Source organism: Ambystoma mexicanum, chromosome 1q, assembly GCF_040938575.1.
Source record: "Ambystoma mexicanum isolate Mex_15411 chromosome 1q, UKY_AmexF1_1, whole genome shotgun sequence".
Classification (NCBI taxonomy): Eukaryota; Metazoa; Chordata; class Amphibia; order Caudata; family Ambystomatidae; genus Ambystoma; species Ambystoma mexicanum.
Window position 1 is genome coordinate 257,600,046 of NC_090922.1, and position 17,931 is coordinate 257,617,976.

The window sequence follows — 17,931 nt, forward strand, 5'->3', positions numbered from 1 at the left end:
GGAGACTTCGTTCCCCCCTGCTTGTTTATGTAGTACATTGACACCACATTGTCCGTTCTTATGCGGACCACCTTGTTGACAATGAGAGATCTGAACGCCTTGAGCGCCAGAAAAATCGCCAGAAGCTCCAATTGATTTATGTGCAGGAGCTTGTCCTGAGGTGACCAGAGGTCCGAGACCTGAAGAAGATCTAACGTCGTACCCCAACCGAAAAGGGGGGAGTCTGTCGTGATCGTCACCATGGGGCTTGGGTCCTGGAACCCGACACCCACTGACAGGTTGCTGAGAGAAGACCACCAGTCCAGGTCCACTCTCATGGAATCCGGAATCATTATCCGTTTGGAATCCGGGTCCACAGCCTGACGCCAGGAACTCCGAAGAGCCATCTGGGTCCACCACATTTTGAGACGAGCAAGAGGAAGAGCCAGTACACACAAGGCCATGAGGCCCAGAAGCCTCTGGAACCACCAAGCCGACATGCTCTCCGACTGCGTAAACATCTGACACGTGGCCAACAGATCCGCCATTCTGTCCCCGGTCAGATACACACAGCAGTCTATCGTGTTCCAACGAAAACCCAGGAAAGTCAGGTCCTGTGAGACCGTCATGGAGGATTTCCGCCAGTTCACCGACAGCCCAAGATGGAACAGGAGCTGAAGGAGAGACTGGAGGTTGCCCGCTGCTGCCAACGGGCAAGGTCTGCGTAGGAGCCAGTCGTCCAAATAGGGATACACATGGATACCCTGGAGACGAAGATGGGCCGCGATCACCGACATCATCTTCATGAAGACACGCGGCGCCGAACTGAGGCCAAAAGGAAGCACCCGAAACTGGAAGTGCTCCTCTCCCAGAGAGAAACGGAGATATCTCCTGTGTGGGTTCCAAATCAGGATATGCATGTACGCATCCTGAAGATCCACCACGCTGGGCCAATCGCCCGCCTGCAACGAGGAGCGAATTTGGCCGGGCGTGATCATCTTGAATTTCTCTTGGGGTAGGGAAAGATTGAACTGGGAAAGGTCTAGAATGGTGCGCAGGCCAGCCTGGTTGGGTTTGGGCACCGAGGGTTGAGGGGTGGGGTAGGGGGTAAAGGTAAGCGGAAGCCCGCTCGAGCGACTGACAAGACCCATCTGTCTTCTGTGATGGTCTGCCACGCCTCCCAATGAGATGCAATGCGTCCTCCCACCGGGGTCTCGTGCGAGCACGGAAAACCCTCATTTGGCAGGTTTATAGGTGGCGGTGCCACCTGAACCTGATGAGGAGGCTGAGGAGCGGGAGAAATACCGCGTACGCTGTTGTGTACGGTGGTTATTCCCCGCAGGAGTATCCACTCTGCGATTTTTGCGGTCGAGGAAGCCCCTAAAACCAGAGGAAGGTCGACCTTGCGACAACGGCCTTTGAGTCTTGAAGGGAGGTTTAACCAGAACAGACAAAGATTTAGCCGTCGGCGTGCTGTCTTTGGTTTTGGTGAGCTCTACATCAGTAGAAGAGTGAAAAAGCTCCTTACCATCAAATGGAAGGTCCAGGACCTTGTCTTGCACCTCCTTCGAGAACTTAGTGGCATGCAGCCATGCTTGCTGCGAGGTATCAACCCCTAACATCAGACCCCGAGCCTAGGTGTCTATGTGATGAGCCGCAGCCTCCAGGAGATCCTGGGCGAAGACCCTGGCATCGGAAAGGCCTCCTCTGAAGTCCTCCAGCTTCTCGACCGGGATATGCTCCTCAAACTCTGACCGACCTCTCCACATCCGCATGTTAGCTCCCGCCAAAATCAATTCTGCATTGGCCTGCCTGAGCTGCAAAGCCGAATTGGCAAAGATTTTCCTCCCTAGGGAGTCCAGGAGCTTGTCCTCCTTTCCCAAGACCTGAGTCGCCGTTGCGCAGGAGGAAGCTGCAGGTCTGGATTGCAACGTGGCCGCAGCCACCACTGTGGAGGAGGGAGGCGGACAAGACGACAAGGCCACTTCTTCCGAGGAATGTAGCCTGTACCTCGCGTCAATCTTTTTATTGACAAAAAGTCCCGAGTGTGGCTTTTCCCAAACTCTTCGGACCTCGGCCAGAACGTCCTTCTGCAAGAACAGGCCGGTACGCTCCAAAGGAGACAAGGTGAACCCCCCAGAAAGCACGCCCTCCTGCGGAGCAGGTGCCTCGGGCACCGGAACATCCAAGAAGCTCATCATGTCCAGTACCCGGTCATGGAAAGCTCTGGTAGAGCGGGGCAGGTCCTCGTTGTCCTGATCGCCTTGAGGGTCATCTGACAGGTCCGGCTCCTGCTGAGCCGAGTCAGGCATTGCCTTGTCCACTGGGGACAATGGCGGCACAGGCGGAAGCGCAGGGGGAGGCACCACGGGCAAGGGAGGCGCCGGCGGAACCACCGACGGGACAGTTGGAGCCGGAGGCGCGGATGGACATATCTCCTTGAAAAGCCCCTTGAAATATTCCCTCATGGGGTCGGTGCGCATAAGCACTTGAAACTTACCGAAAAAGGCGTCCTCAGGAGATTGTTTCAGAACCTGAGGAGGCCTCTCATGAGGTGGACAAAACCAGGGACGCAACGGGGACGGGTGCCACACCGGCCCCTCTGCCGACGTATCCACATAAATCAAGGGAGCCGCCCCGATGGGCAACGAAACATTGTGCGGAAGAGGCATCCGGGCGTTCCAATCAAAAACTGGCCGGTAAGGATGCGCACAAGGGACCTTAGGTTCACCCGAAGGACCGGACCCTACACCAGGGGCCGATGGTGTAGTTGTAGGGGTAGTACCTAAAATGGCCGCCGTGGTCGTGGCGGGAACGGGCGCCATTTTGTCCTCATCTGAGGGGAACTGCGGCACGTGAGGAAGTGAGGCAAGGGTCCCCGTCAATGGATCAGGGGTCTAAATTTTAGCCTTAACGTAAGGAACCTCGGCAGAGCTGGTACTATGAGGCCTGGAATGTTTCTGCGACATACCAACTGCCAACTGAGCCTTCGAAGGAAGAGCCTCAGCACTGCCGGTAAAAGAAGAAACCTTCTTCTTTGCCCCCTCAACAGATCTGGTGTCACCACAAGAGCGGGAACGGTGCGCTGTCACCGACAGGGCCTTGCCCGGCCCCTCAGAACTGTTGGTAGCCTTAGCCTCTGTACAAGGGACCTCGGACCTAGGCCCGGTAGAAGCCTTATCGGCACGGGCCTCGAACATGCGTTCGGTAACCTCAAGCCCAGCCAAGACCTCGGGGCATACCCCGGTTTTGTTTTTGAGGGAAACTGAAAGAACGGCCTCAGAGCAAGCTCCGGTACCCCACGACTCAGTAGAACTGGGTCTACACACAGCCCCCACAGGAGGGGCCTCGGAGTGTACTCCGGTGAACACAGGCACCTTACGGAGACCCTCGGAGTAAACTCAGGTAGAATTATTTGGCCCGACAGGCACCTCAGGGCGAACACCGGTAACAGAGCGATCGACGCCCCTCCCGGCTCGAGAGGAACCCGGAAGGTATCCCCTGGACGGGGTGCTCTGAAAATCAAAGAACTTACCGGACGTTTTTTCTTCTCATCGATGAACGCCTGAAAATGTGAAGGAGTCCGTCCAAACACCTCCTCCCACCGCTCCAACCGACGTTGAAGAGCCCGGACCGAAAGGGAGTCACAGTAAAAACAGGAGTCCCAACGGTGTTCCGGACCCAAACACTCTAAACAAAGAGGATGGGGATCCGCCCTCGCGAAGCGACGGTGACACGATGAACAGTCTGGAAAATCTAGTTTAAAAGACATGAGCCCTCATTACAAGTCGGGCGGTGGACCATGGTGCTATTAGCACCATGGTCCATGCCAGATTCCGCCATGGTGGATGGCGGAATTACCGCCCCATTCCAAGGTGAGTGGGGCGGTAATTCCCCATTCACCATTTGCCCTTCCCCATTCCCATTTTTGCCCCATAGGGCATAATGGGGATGGGAAAGGCGCTAATTACGGCACCGTAAATTACGGTGCCGTAATTAGCACCAAGGTCGCTTAGCGCCTTGGACTTTAACGCCTGCAAAAAGCAGGCGTTAAAGTGTGAATCAGGCGTTAAGGGTTTAACGGCGCCGACGCTCTTTACGGCGCCGTTAACCCCTTAACGCCTGACTTGTAATGAGGGCCATAGACAGACTAGTAAACGAACGCTAGCGAGAGCCAGAGAGGGAAAAACTGAAGAAAATCTTCTGAGGATGCAAGTGCGTCCGGCCCCGATCGTGCAGAGAAAAGGACTGATGGGTGATGCGCGGGGCGGAGCCAAGGTGGGCGGGGTTACGGCCGCGTGCCGGGCCCCGTGCAGGAAAGAGAGGAGGGACACATTTTTGAAAAAAATGTGGATGCTTTTTACAAAGTGCTCCGGTCCCGTCCCACAGGACGGAGAGATGTCCCATAAGTATCGAGGAAAGGGGACGGGACGTAGGAATATAAGTAATAACATGCAAAGTCTTATTCATAGAAGTAAAACTCCAGCAGTGGCCAAATGAAACATTCTACTATAAACAATCCTTTGTCAATTACTGGCTGCAATAAACTACTCTGCAAGCAAGGAATTTGAAAGGCTTTTCACAGCTTTAATTAAGTGCAGCAGTGACAGCTGATATTCTCTCTGGAGGCTCAAGCAGGAGGCATTGGGATGTCAAAACCGAGGTGTAATAACTTGGTACAGAGCATGCCGGGTATATGAAAAAACATGTGCACATACTCACACACTGAGCCGGAGGGAGTGGTCATTTGAGTAGTACAGCATTTTAGTAAACCTTGGATTTCTGTTGTATGATATTTAGAGCAATTTATTAAATTGTAACCACTCACCAGGAACAGATTTTGGTCTACCATTTACTTAAGTGTTTGTTGATCAACAGTGTTGTAATTGAATAGTCATTCTAATGTCGGGAAAGGTCAAAATGGATCTACTCTGTAAACTTGCTGCAGAAACTTCGTACTTATAGATTGCAATTACTTGTTTTCAAAAATATTTTATGTCACGTTATTTACATTACAAAAGGGCATTTTCAATCTTGCGTAGACTCATTTTTAAAAAAGAATTCTATTAAGTGGCGCAGAAACCTTTGCATTAGAGTACAGCTAGGGAGACATGGCATATGAGGAGGGATGAAAAGCTTGCAGGCGTTCTTTGACTACTTAACCACCCATTGACTTTCCCTATGGCCATTTCCACGAACTTCCTGCGCCTCCCTGCACAAAACACATCCTCTTGGGATCTCTTTGAGCTAGCTTCAACAAGCCTTACTATCAAACTTTGTGGTCAAAGTGCTTGACAGTGTGTTTTCAAAGAAGTCTTCTGAAAGTTAATTTAATGACTTAATTGGAGCTGTAGACAGGCTACTGTTGTAATAAAGATGTCTCATCAGGTCTACCTTCAGCCACTTGATTTATAAGCCCTATGCTAGTCCTTCACTGAAGTCCTGTCAAAAACAATCATTGGCAAAGCCAACAGTTTTGGCTTGTGTATAAGTAAATGGGAATTTGCAAGGCCCTGCTATTATATGCCCGATTACTTGAAACATTTTACAGCATCTACCATGTAATACCACTACGAAATAGCTTGGAAAATGTCCCATTCCTACACAAAAGTCAAAACTGTTTGCATTGCCGATGCTTGTTGTAAATTTGTAAGGGGCAGTTTAATAGACTGTACCCACTTTGGCTAAAACACATTGGGCCTCATTACACGGAAGGCGGTGATCCAGGGTGCTATTAGCACCCTGGACCATGCCGGTAAATTACCGGCACCGCCTTGGCGGAAAGGGGATTTACCGCCCCATTCCAAGGTTGGTGGGGCGGTAAATCCCCCTTCCGCCATTGCCCTTCCCCATTCCCATTTCTGCCCCATAGGGCTCTATGGGAATGGGGAAGGCGCTAATTACGGCACCGCAATTTTGCGGTGCCGTAATTAGCTCCGAGGTCCCTTAGCGGGTTGGTTTTTAACGCCTGCAAAAAGCAGGCATTAAAGCACCAACCCGCTAAGGGACCTCGTAGTAAGGCGGTAATGGTTAACGGTCACCGTTACCATTAACGGTGGCCGTTAACCATTACCGCCTTCCGTGTAATGAGGCCCTTTGTGTCAGTGAAATAAAGCCTACATGAAGCAGACGGGGCATACCACAATGGTGTTCTACCCTCTGCGAAAAAATATACACAAATACTGCACAGGCTCCAACCTATTATTTGATCCCAGTTTTATTGCAATTTATGATATACTAACCGCACTATTAAATGTACATAGTGTTTTGCTGTGTGTTTTTGGCAATGAAGTAAAACATATGCTAAGAAAGTGTATCAAAGTAATTTTTTTATTTTATTTTTTTATTTTTTTATCATCTTTATTTAATTTTAAATCAACATAACAATAAAACAACGGTGAAGGTCATAAAACATGAACAATTTGAAGCAACATCTCAAATATACAAAAATGAATAATCCATTTAGAAACCATCCTATTCCAAAAACCCCACCCCCTGTCCCAATTTCAATACAAAACTCCACAAACCACAACCACAAACAAACAAAAACACTACAACATCTACCGCCCACCCCAACCCACAACAATCCAATCCAAATTCTCTACACCTTACCCAAATAAATCATTAAAAGAATCCCAATTCTCACAATATTCAGTCTCCCGATGTAACCGACTAGCACGAGAATGTTCATATCTTGACAACAATCGCAGATCTGAAAGGGGCCCCTAGGGGTCCCTCGTGTTTATGGAAACAAGGCAAATCACCACTCACGAAAGATACGCCAGACACGAGGTTGTATTCCCAAAGCTAGGGTTTATTGCAAAGCAAATAGTCTCAGTTGGCCAACCCGGTCTCACGCCCCGCGACGTGTATCTCTAGACCTCGAGGGACGCAAGAGAGCAAATATTGTACATCAGTTACAAATATACAAAATGCACATCATACAATCAGTTGTGACATGTTTAACACCGCCCTTTATTGGGTTTCTTTGAACTTAGTGTGATGATGGACAGTTTCAACGAATATGACATCTTCAAACATCTATTCTATTAACAATATGCAACAATATGCAACTCGGCAAGCATAGAGACATTCTTCTGTTGTTGAACAGAACATTGTGCTTCTGTTCTTGTAAGCGGCTACCTACGGGGGATGAGTCACATTTCAGACCTTGCTATCTGTGAGTAGCTATTCGTGTCCTGGGAGCCGACACGCTCTAAAGGGCTGGCGAAAGGGGGCCGTAAGAAAACTATAATTCAAGCCTCTAGCTGCCTTATTCTAGTATTTTTCTGTTATTTAACGAGACTGGCTGGCAGCTGCAAAATGATTAAATGTTCTGCGGCTTTCCTTCAAGGCTATAGAGAGGGAGTGTGGGCATTTCTCTCTGGGCTGCTTCCCGAGGAGTTTCAACAAACTCCTCAGTCTCGCGGCCTTGCCCTTTCATATTCAGACAACAATGTTAACAGCCAAGCAGAGTATGCAGAATTCGCAAGAATTGCAAGCTGCAAAGCAGTTTTAGACAGAAAGCAATGAGCAATGGTTAGAAAGCAAAATGGCGATTCTTGCTATATTCAAAATGGCCGTTCATTAGTCAAGCATAGCAATCTGTATTTCTATCATTCTGTACATAAAACGGTTTGGTCTTCGGCCACCAAAATACATTTGCCGTTCCATTTTTTTCTAGACCGACAGATCCACCAACCAACCCTCAACATGTGGCTTTTTCCGTGACTTTCATACTTTCATAATATGTTTAACTGCCATCATCAATGCCCTATTAACCCAATCAGTACCACCACAATTCAAGAGGAAAACCGCAGACAGAAAAGTCTGAGGCAATGAAATATCCGACACCAAATCTACCCGATCAAGAAGATCTTTCCAAAAAGTAAGCACCCGTTCACATTCCCACAACATGTGTAAATACGTTCCCTTTGAACGAGTACAACGACAACACAAATCTGAATCCATCAAACCCCTCTCCTGCATTCTCACTGGGGTCCAATAAATGCGTCCCAAGATTCTTTGATGAGTATATCTCAAATTCAAATCCATTTTATCTCTCACCGTTACCCTCCAGGCTCTATCCCATTCCTTTCCTGACAAATCCTGACCCAACTCCATTATCCACTTCATACATAAAGTCTCCCAAGCAACCTGCATACATTCGTGAATAGGCATCAATTTAGTAAACGTAGAGACTACATTCGTTGCAGCACCATACAACACACATACTTGCGGACAATCACCAAACAGTTCACAGAGCAGTAGATAGCTTTCTGATAATAATTGCCTCAGGGACAGATACCTATTAAACACATTATTACCCTATCCATACTGGCACACTAAGTCTTCAAAAGCCACCATCCTATCACCTCTCCACACATCCACAATTTTCAGGATTCCTTTTTTAGCCCAACTCCTCCAGTATAACATTTTATTCTCAATCTGCAAACCCGGATTTGACCAAATGGGAGCATTATTGTAAAAATATAATGCTTGACCACAACCCTGAATAAACAAAACTAAAGCAGTTTTTGTAGCCTCCAATGCCTCCATTCTCACCCTAGGTTTCGGAAGCTTCCCATATGAATATAAACAATCAATAGGAAGTGGGTACAACTTCTCTTTTTCCATCCGAAGCCAGTATGGATCAGGACACCCATCATCTCTAAAATAATGAAAAGCTTTCTTTTCAAAGTAATTTTGCTGGTGCAGTACAATTGTTCTGGATAGCTACCAAAAACCAGAATGGAAATGTATAATTCTGCAATAGGGCGAATAAGCAAGAAAGAAAACACTCAGTTTAATATTAAGTGCATCCTATCTAATATCCTCCTCAAATTGCTGTGATTTTCTGCTGACACATTCATATACATGTTTTCTTTGGTATAGTTGATCATATGCATGAAACGCTCATTATTTCCACCTCACAGCATGTTATGTTAGCGTTGTATGATTGCTGGCTCTTATCTGGATCTTGCCATTGACAGATTGTTTTGGTATCTTTGACCCACCTATAAAAAGGTATTTAATTGCTTCATGGTCACTTTATTTTGGAAACGACCCAATCCCAGCCATCTGTTATTGTAGAGTCTCTATTTTGTTAAACATAGCTTCCATCCTGAGGAAAGCAGAAAAGCCGAGTGTCTTAGAACATACCTTTCAAGGTTAATATCTTAAGGGGCTCTCTGCAGCTTTAAAAGAACAGTGAGAACATCAAATGATATTTCAGCATCTAAGATGGCCACAAGTGGAACTAGGTGGCTGCCACCTTGACATGCTGCTGCTGAAAATGCATAGAACAAACCGTATAGCAAATGCAAGCTCTTTGTGGCATTCTCCAGGCAAGTAACATTTCTTTTCATGTTATGCAGTAAACATAGCACAAAACAGTCTGATTCATGTTTGCCCTAGTGCAAACGATTTTAGATAAATCAGATTGTGACGAAACCTGTTTTCTCCATTCGGCATTATGAAAGCATTAATCTGGCTGCCCAGTCTATGGCCCCTGTTCTCCTAAGGACTGCTGCACTAACGTATTTCTGGAATGTCAGATGGTGAAAAACCCGTTGGGGCAGGAGAAGCTGCAGGTATGCCAGGCGATGCCACCAATTCCACTTTAGCGATGCCCCAAAAATGAATTAACCAGGGTGAGAAAAAAATCCCTCTACATAATCTCAAGACCCTGTAAACCCCACCAGCAGCCAGCAATGAATTTGTCTTCCTCTGAGCCCTACGGATTGGATAACAACATTGTTTTAGCTTTACATCACAAACCAGATTTAATCTAGTGTTAATATGTTAAGTATGGAAAGCATCAAGAGGTTATGTTGCATGTACAATTACGCCAGGTTGTAGATTTTATAAGGAGTCTGGACTTAAAACCATGGACTCTGGGTTCAAACTTGAAATCACTGCAGTTGGGATCTTCACTTGGAAGTCACGTAAAGTAAGTTCCTGTTCGGGTTCCATGAACAACTCTTCCTCTGAATTATATCAGCTGCCGCCAACCTAACTATAATTCAAATTGGAAAGGTATATTCCAAGTAGTATTACTGTTATTAGGGGCTTTAATGAGCACGGACCTAGCTTCGAGAACTTATGACGTAACCTATGTGTTTACCCATCTGGCAGATTTTAGACACTGATGGGTTTCCTTCATAATTGCCTTTTGCTCTTCCATAACCAACGCCTAGTGCCATGTCTTCCACGAACCATCGAGAAGAGGCGTCAGATCAGCATCAATCCCAATCCATTCTGGAAGGTAAGTGGTCTTGTAAGATAAGTACTTCGGAAGTGTTGACCCTGGGCCAGTGTAGTTACTGAGATAGATCACTTCTCCTCCAGCCAGGTAACCTGCCCACCAGCCAAAACTGCCAATAGTCATGACGGTGTGGTTACAGTTCACAAGTAGAGCAAAGTCATTTTCTGGCGACGCTTCATTACTATCCCCTGCAAAATAAACATCTCCTTTGGAGGCATTGATGTTTTCTTTGCACCACGGCATCCCGTTGCTGGCCACCACAAATATGGGATCTTGATACTTTTTACGGAAATAGCCCATGGCCTGATCTAGGTAGGCTTTATCCCCAAGCACCCCTTTCCAATCTCTGGGATTATGCAAAACATAGTCTCCTCTTCGAACATGTACCCCAACAAAGGTCACATTTGTCCGTGAGCCCTTCAACCTTTGGAGCTTTTGTTTGGCATTTGCATCTATGAAGTCATGTAAGGCGAACTCTGTGCGGATCTCATCTTGCAGGTGATGGAAGAAGGTCCAGGAAAAGGGACTTGACATTAATTTGATGTATTCCCCAGTGATGTTCTTGTACTCTTCTAACATCCAGTTCTTGAGATAATATCCCCTCCATTTTGTTTTTTGGTCCACAGTATTGTGCAGAACTGGAATAGTGATTTTAAACATGGGGGATAGGAAGCCATGCATTTTAGATTGAATATATGGCTGTTTCCCATGCATCTTGGCCAGGGCATACAGTGCTGCATACCCATCCATCTGGTTACCCAAGCGGTTGACTGAAAGCACAGTCCACATCCCATCACCTTTTCCCTTTGATTCTATTGTGTGGGTGGGGGTGTTTTCCGCCAGACTGTCGCAAGGGCAGGTTTGAGGCATCGAATATTCCTTTGTCTCTCGACTATTGATGTAAAGTGACAGAAGTGTGATGGATCCGAGAAGTGCCACTACGAAAAGTACCCTTCTGGGATGAAATTGCGCCAGCACGCCCATGTTCTTTTTTCTTTACGGGGAGTGCCTTCTTCTGATTACCTAAACAAGAAAAGAAAGTTATTATTTTTATATGGCTGCATAAAACCCATTGCTCTCCTCTCCCACCAGTGTTTTCACTCATTCTAGCACCAGATATGCTAGCAGGCATACAGAAATCAGTTTAGGACTCAGTTTGCTTTACTTCAAAAAGCTGTACACATTTAGCAGACTATGTAGGTAGAATATTCCACTAGGTTTTATTCTGAGAAATCATTCAATATTGTACATTTTCTACTGCGTGCGCCAATTTTTGTGTACTTCCTCTCACATTTAACAAATCAAATGCCTTTTCACCCTTTTCTGCTCCATTTCCAGAATTCCTGTTCGTCTCGAATAAAAAAAACTCTAAGATAGTAGTTAGCCTACCCTTAAAGGCTTTCTAAAAAAAGTTACACCTTAACAAATGAAATACAACTTTGCAATTTTAGTCCCAGACTACGTTATGATCTTGATGGATATCATTTTCTTACCATACTGTGAATTTGTGGTCATGTCTGTTATGTATTAGTATTTTTGTTAAATCTGTTGTGTTTCTGTTCATGTGATCTGTTCCTTCAGGGATCTTGGATATAGCACGATTGCACTCGGTCCTTACTTACAGTTTCATGAATTTTGAATTACATTATTAAAAAAATACCCTATCTAAAATATGAGTACATTCTTTTTGTATTAATTACATTTGTTCCATAAAAAATGTTGTTGAGGAGTGTGATGAATTAAGTTTCCAGAAACACTTTGTTCTCAGGGAAGATTCTGGAACATTACTGCTAGGCCTCCTGCCACACTCACCCTGCTTCCTGCCAAAGCAATGTCCCTGGACATGAACGTTTAGTCCTGCGTCACTGTCCATAACTGGATATGGCGCATGTTTCTTTGGGCATGGTTTTACCGGTCAAGTGGATCCCAGACGGGGGGTGTAAATCTACACCCACCATTACAATTTCCAGTCTCTCCCCCTCAGCCAAGCGGCATTGGACTTCCACCACTTGGAGGATTTCCAATGTCTATGAACATCCCATTGTCTGATCTGGTCCAAACTAGTTTTTACCTCTGTACCCAGGTCTCCGACCTTGTCCCGGTAACCCAGGCTGGTCAAAGACTTATAATTATTGATCCTTATGTGCATGCATGAATGAGTCCATAGTTAGAACAAGCATTGCCAATGGCAAAGAATGTGATGGGGTGGCCTAATAGAGTCCAGTTTAAGGGCCTTATCACAAGTCTGGCGGTATCCCGGCAGTAATACCACCAGTGCAAATAGTGCTACCACTACTCGGTCCGGCACTATTAGCGCCGGATCACGAGTAGTGGGTGAGAGGTTACTGCCCATTCCCCATTGGGTCCACAGGACCCAATGGGGTTAGGGGCGCTATTATTGCCAGCGGAGAAGGAGTGGAGTGGTTTACTGTGGTCCTGCCCTGCTACACTGCATTCAGAGTCTTTTCACCATCTTGCCAGTTACTGGAGGCGGACCCTTTCACTGACTTTGTGTGTTTGCTATATATTCTTCCAGTAGCGCGAAGAAGGTGTGGAGGTTGAGTGGGTTACTGTGGTCCTTCCCTGCTACACTGTATTCAGAGTATTTTCACCATCTTGCCAGTTCCTGGAGGCGGACCCTTTCACTGACCTTGTGTGTTTGCTACATATTCTTCCAGTAGCGCGAAGCGCGGAGAAGGCTGGAGCTCGAGGGGTTTAGTGTGGTCCTCCCCTGCTACACTGCATTCAGAGTCTTTTCACCATCTTGCCAGTTCCTGGAGGTGGACCCTTTCACTGACTTTGTGTGTTTGCTACATATTCTTCCAGTAGTGTGTGGCACGGAGCAGGAGTGGAGGTCGAGTGGTTTACTGTGGTCCCGCCCTCTTGCACTGCATTCCGAGTCTTTTCACCATCTTGCCAGTTCCTGGAGGTGGACCCTTTCACTGACTTTGGGTGTTTGCTACATATTCTTCCAGTAGTGTATGGCACGGAGCAGGAGCGGAGGTCGAGTGGTTTACTGTGGTCCCGCCCTCTTGCACTGCATTCCGAGTCTTTTCACCATCTTGCCAGTTCCTGCAGGTGGACCCTTTCACTGACTTTGTGCGTTTGCTACATTTTCTTCCAGTAGCTGAGAAGTTTGAGAAGGAGGGACGGTCGAGTGGTTTACTGTGGGACACCAGGTAACGACACACCAGTGTTTAAAAACTTTTAAAAACATTTTTTTGCTAGTAAATGTTTGGACTGCGCAGCCGGTGTAAACATTCAAGGAAATCACTGCACAAGCAAATTTTGAAAATGGCGACAGACCTGCCACTGCCTCCTTCCCCGCACGCTATCCACAGGGGAGATCAATTATTCATCTCTCCTCTGGGTTCGGGCTCTAAGGGTAAAATTGGTTCCCCTGTGGAAGTCCCGGCACACGAGGGCATCTCTAATGCAGTAGAACATGAATCGAATTCTAGCAGAATTGACTATGTGCCAGACTCAGTGCATCCGTCTGACGTGGAGCTTGTAGCTGCTGTCGAATATGAATGAACAGTTACCAATCCTCGTGGAGTATTCTCCCAGTATTTTTACTCATACTCTGATGAAGATGCAGTGGAGGTTGTTAGTTCTGTCGATACTAGCACCTCTTATGTTTCCACTCCACGACCTGCCTCCAGACGCAGCTCCTTCAGTCGTTCCATTTGTCAGAACACAAACAGTGAAACACAAGCCCAGGCAGCACTCTCTTCTATAAATCAAGTAATTGCAGGAGTGACAACCCCTTCACCAGAGGTGATCAATGCTACCACCACTCCCATAACTGTTCCTGACCCCAGTGGGGCACCGGCTAACCAGCCTCTCAGGAAGGGGTCGGGCAAAAGTGGAAAGCAACAGGGGAAAACGAACAAAGGCCTGGGGCAGAATAACACCCTGCCTAAGTTCTTGGATTGTCCAAAACGCAACGGCACTACTCCTGAGCTTTTGGCAGCAAAAACACAGTTCCGGCTGCAGTGGAGGACATGCAGCAAGTCAATCCTGTGAACAACAGAGCAAGCTTGCAATGTTCTAAACACTGTCAGGTGGCAGGGACGAAACCATCCAAGAACAAATTGCCTTCCATCGTTCCAATAATGAAATTGATCTACACACAGTGCAATGGACTAATGGACATGGTGTATGCAAGACACCTTTCGCAAGCAATATAGCCCAATACCCCGGGAGTACAAGTACAGGTATGAGTAGTACCCAAACGCCTTAGCTAATTAAAATACGCCTGCAGATACATGTAGCCCTAATGTCATTATTTTATTACTATTTTTTATGTAGAGTCATACCAAGAGGCTTGTTGGATGAGAAGAATAACACTAAGGTTCCCCTCCTCCTTTGTTACCAGTTCTGAGGAAAGCATGAGAATAGCTACCACAACAATTGTAGAGACTCTACTCATGCTGGAAACAGCAACAGTGTCGACTTGATAGGTGTATTGGAATAAGAGCAACACATTGACTCACTATATACTAACCCTTTTCACTGCGTGTTCAAGCACCCTATAATAGCACTATATGAATGTGAATATAGTGTTTTTAGGTGCCCAGAAAATTGATTGTACAGAAATATGTGTGTGTTACAATTGAGAGCCTGAGAACTGGCCTTTTTTAACAGTGTATGATGACAAATAAAATTATATATTTTTTGTAGTAACAAGTAGTGATGATCTGCTATATGAAGAATACAGAATAACTTAGTGATCTGTTTGAGTGGTGTACACCATACCTGTAGGTGTAAAAGGAAGGGGTAGCCTGTGTCCTTTTCACATATACTAATGGACATGGAAACACAACGGACGTGTATTGATCCTAGGGGAACTTCAATCATACCTCCCGAATCACATCAGAAACACACGTCACAGTCAGACATGACTTGTTAGACCACTAATAACTGGGAATTTCTGCTGTCAGCGGCAGCCTCATGCTCATTACTCACCTCAACCCACAATTATTTCCACTCTATTCAATATAATGGAACCAGAAACGCTTGCACTCGCCCCATGCATACCAATGGGGGATATACTGTTCCTGGAGAAGATGCCTCGTCAAGGGTGGAGCCTGTTTTGAATTATCGAGGGCTGCAACCTTTAGGGGAGCTGGTTGCCAATGTGGCACTTAAATGCAAATGTATTGTCTGAGGCACCCCCACCAACCCTCATTCAACTCACTCATTTGGGGACATTACCCGTATGGTAACCTTAAGTGGGTCATCAAGGGGTGAGCCAGCTATAATCAATTTGGAGAGGAGACATCTCCCTAGACTTCAGTATAGTGTGCACTCCGATTTATGGGACCAACAAACAAACTATGGTTCCGAATGGAGTCTCAAGAACAAACCTTTCAACACAAGCAAAGAGGAAGAGCCTACTGATAACATGCTTGGTCTTAATGGGGCACAATGTATTTACCAAAAGCTATGCAACCCAGGGAAATTCCCACTGTACAAAAATGAGGGAGGCATCAGTCCACTTGATTTTGTGAGATGCTAAGAGTAGAGGAATCTCGCTGTCCTCCTGCTGGGGCTAATGACTGCAGCAATTTGTATGTACCGCACTTTGCTCAGAATGAAGGGGAAAAAAATAATCAGCACCGTCTCAAGTATAAAGCTCCTTTTCAACTTCTCTTGGAAGGGTCATTGCGTTATGATGAGAGCCTTGTACTGATTTGCTCAGCAATGGGGAACTGGGACAGGTCCGCCTTTACTGACGGTGCTGAAGTGAACAGAGACTCCAGACAGCAGGATTGGTCCTGGGCGGCCTCAACAATAAATTCCACCCGCTCTGTTGACAAGACACCTTGTAGGCTCTAGCGCTCTACACAATCTTGCTAGCAATATGGAACACTAGAGTTCATAATCCGCTCTTTCCAAACTCAGAGGTGGGACTAATGCTACATAGTCTGGATATTATATACGTTCAGGAGACATGGCTGACCGAACCTTTGGTACTTGATGGCTAAAATGCTATTTCCCAATTGGCTAATAAGGGCCTATGGGGTAGGCCTAGCGGAGGCCTCATTATGTTGTGCAGACCTGACTGTGCCATACAATGTACATAATGGTTTGATGTCACTAATGGCTTTTTGGCTGTGGGAATGTCAGGGCTATATGGTAGGATGACTATGCAGTTTCTACTGTGTAACATTTATTGGCATGAAGATGTATGCCAACTAAGCACATTCTTGGAAACTTTGTCCAAAGGTACAGTGAAGGTCATATTATAGTGGCAAGGGACTTTAACTACCTGTGTTATAAGGTTGAAAGGGATCACAGTGCCTGAATATGAACCGTCTATGGGGAGATGGCCCTATGTACTAACACCCCTGGGACCTGTGAGAAAGGTATCAAATGGAATAATTGTATGAGTAGTTTTAGACTAAAACCTGTAAATGGTTCTGTCGAAGGGGAGCTTGGGGAATGCACTTCTTGGCATAGTGCTTCTTGTAGCTCCGCTCTGGACTATATCTTCCTAGATACCTTTTTATTGGCCACCTGTGAAGATTGTGAATTTCTGAGAAATGTATGGAGTGATCATTGTTTATTTATATGTGCAATTGATTGGCAACCGGTCATTGTAGGTGAAAGCTTTGAGGAACCCATTCTCCTCAACTCGGCTCAAAACAGAATTGTGTGGAATCAACACTAGATAGATCATGTGAATAATGAAATACAAGGGCTCCTTGATCGCACTGATTATGAATGGAAACTGAAGACAGTTACGCATTAAAACGTTGGTGCTTTTATGCTGGAGTCTTTAGAACTAGTCACTAGTGGTAACTATAAAATAGATTGTGGGAAAAATCCTAATCATAAGAAAACACATTTATTTGATGAAGCCGTTGCTGGAAAAAAGGGAATTAAGACAACGCATTCGGGAAGTACGAATGCTTGGCCCACCATGTGTGGATTGTCCTGACTCTATAAAGACACTTAGACAGAGATATAAAAACTGGGTCAGAAACCATTGAGCTCAATTGATTCAGTTAGACTCTGAGGTAATGTTGGCCACCTTCAAAAGAAAGAGTCTCTCTCCTATTGGGCAATAATGAATGTTCACGGTAATGGTCTAGGAGAAAACATTATTAATGCTGTTTCAGAAAACGACTGGGTGACGCACTTTGGGGACGTATATGGGAAGATCCCCTCGGACTGCTCCAGCACTGTGAGTCCTAATAATAAAGGTCTTGGGATAATTAGGGCATTTGCCATTGAACTACAGGATGTATTGGATGCTATTAAAGGAGCTGGTGACTCTAGAGCTCCCGACCCCAATAATAATTCTAACAAATTGTTTAAGGGTGCACCGCTGGTGTGGGCTGGAATGCTGAAGTTCCTCTTCGATGACGTCTAAAGAGAGGCATGTATCCGTTTAGCTGTGGGACTGCCTACATCATCCCGATATTCAAAAAGGGGGGAAGATCATCCCCAACAAATTACCGACCAATAACTATTTTGGACTCTGATAGCAAAATATGTGCAACCATTATATTGAAGCATCTGGAGTCTGGGCCAATAGTAATGATTTACTCTCACCTTTCCAAACGGGATTCAGGAAATCTCACTGAACCAATTTGAATGGGTTCCTGTTGGGCTGTCTTCAGGACTCTGTCAACAGGGGAACTTATCCAGTGATACATTTGGCGGCATTGGACTTA

The 17,931-nt window shown here is 46.0% G+C and overlaps 1 protein-coding gene across 2 annotated transcripts in view; it reads right to left on the reverse strand.

Moving 5' to 3' along the window:
- Positions 1-6,772: 6,772 nt before the first annotated feature.
- The window catches only part of LOC138527233 (galactoside alpha-(1,2)-fucosyltransferase 2-like), a 117,229-nt gene continuing 106,070 nt past the window's right edge, over positions 6,773-17,931 (reverse strand). For both annotated transcript variants that reach the window (XM_069638348.1, XM_069638351.1), the window contains exon 2: positions 6,773-11,269. In XM_069638348.1, the coding sequence (XP_069494449.1) occupies positions 10,175-11,230 (1,056 nt within the window). In that variant the 5' untranslated portion in view covers positions 11,231-11,269 and the 3' untranslated portion in view covers positions 6,773-10,174. The remainder of the gene's footprint in view (positions 11,270-17,931) is intronic.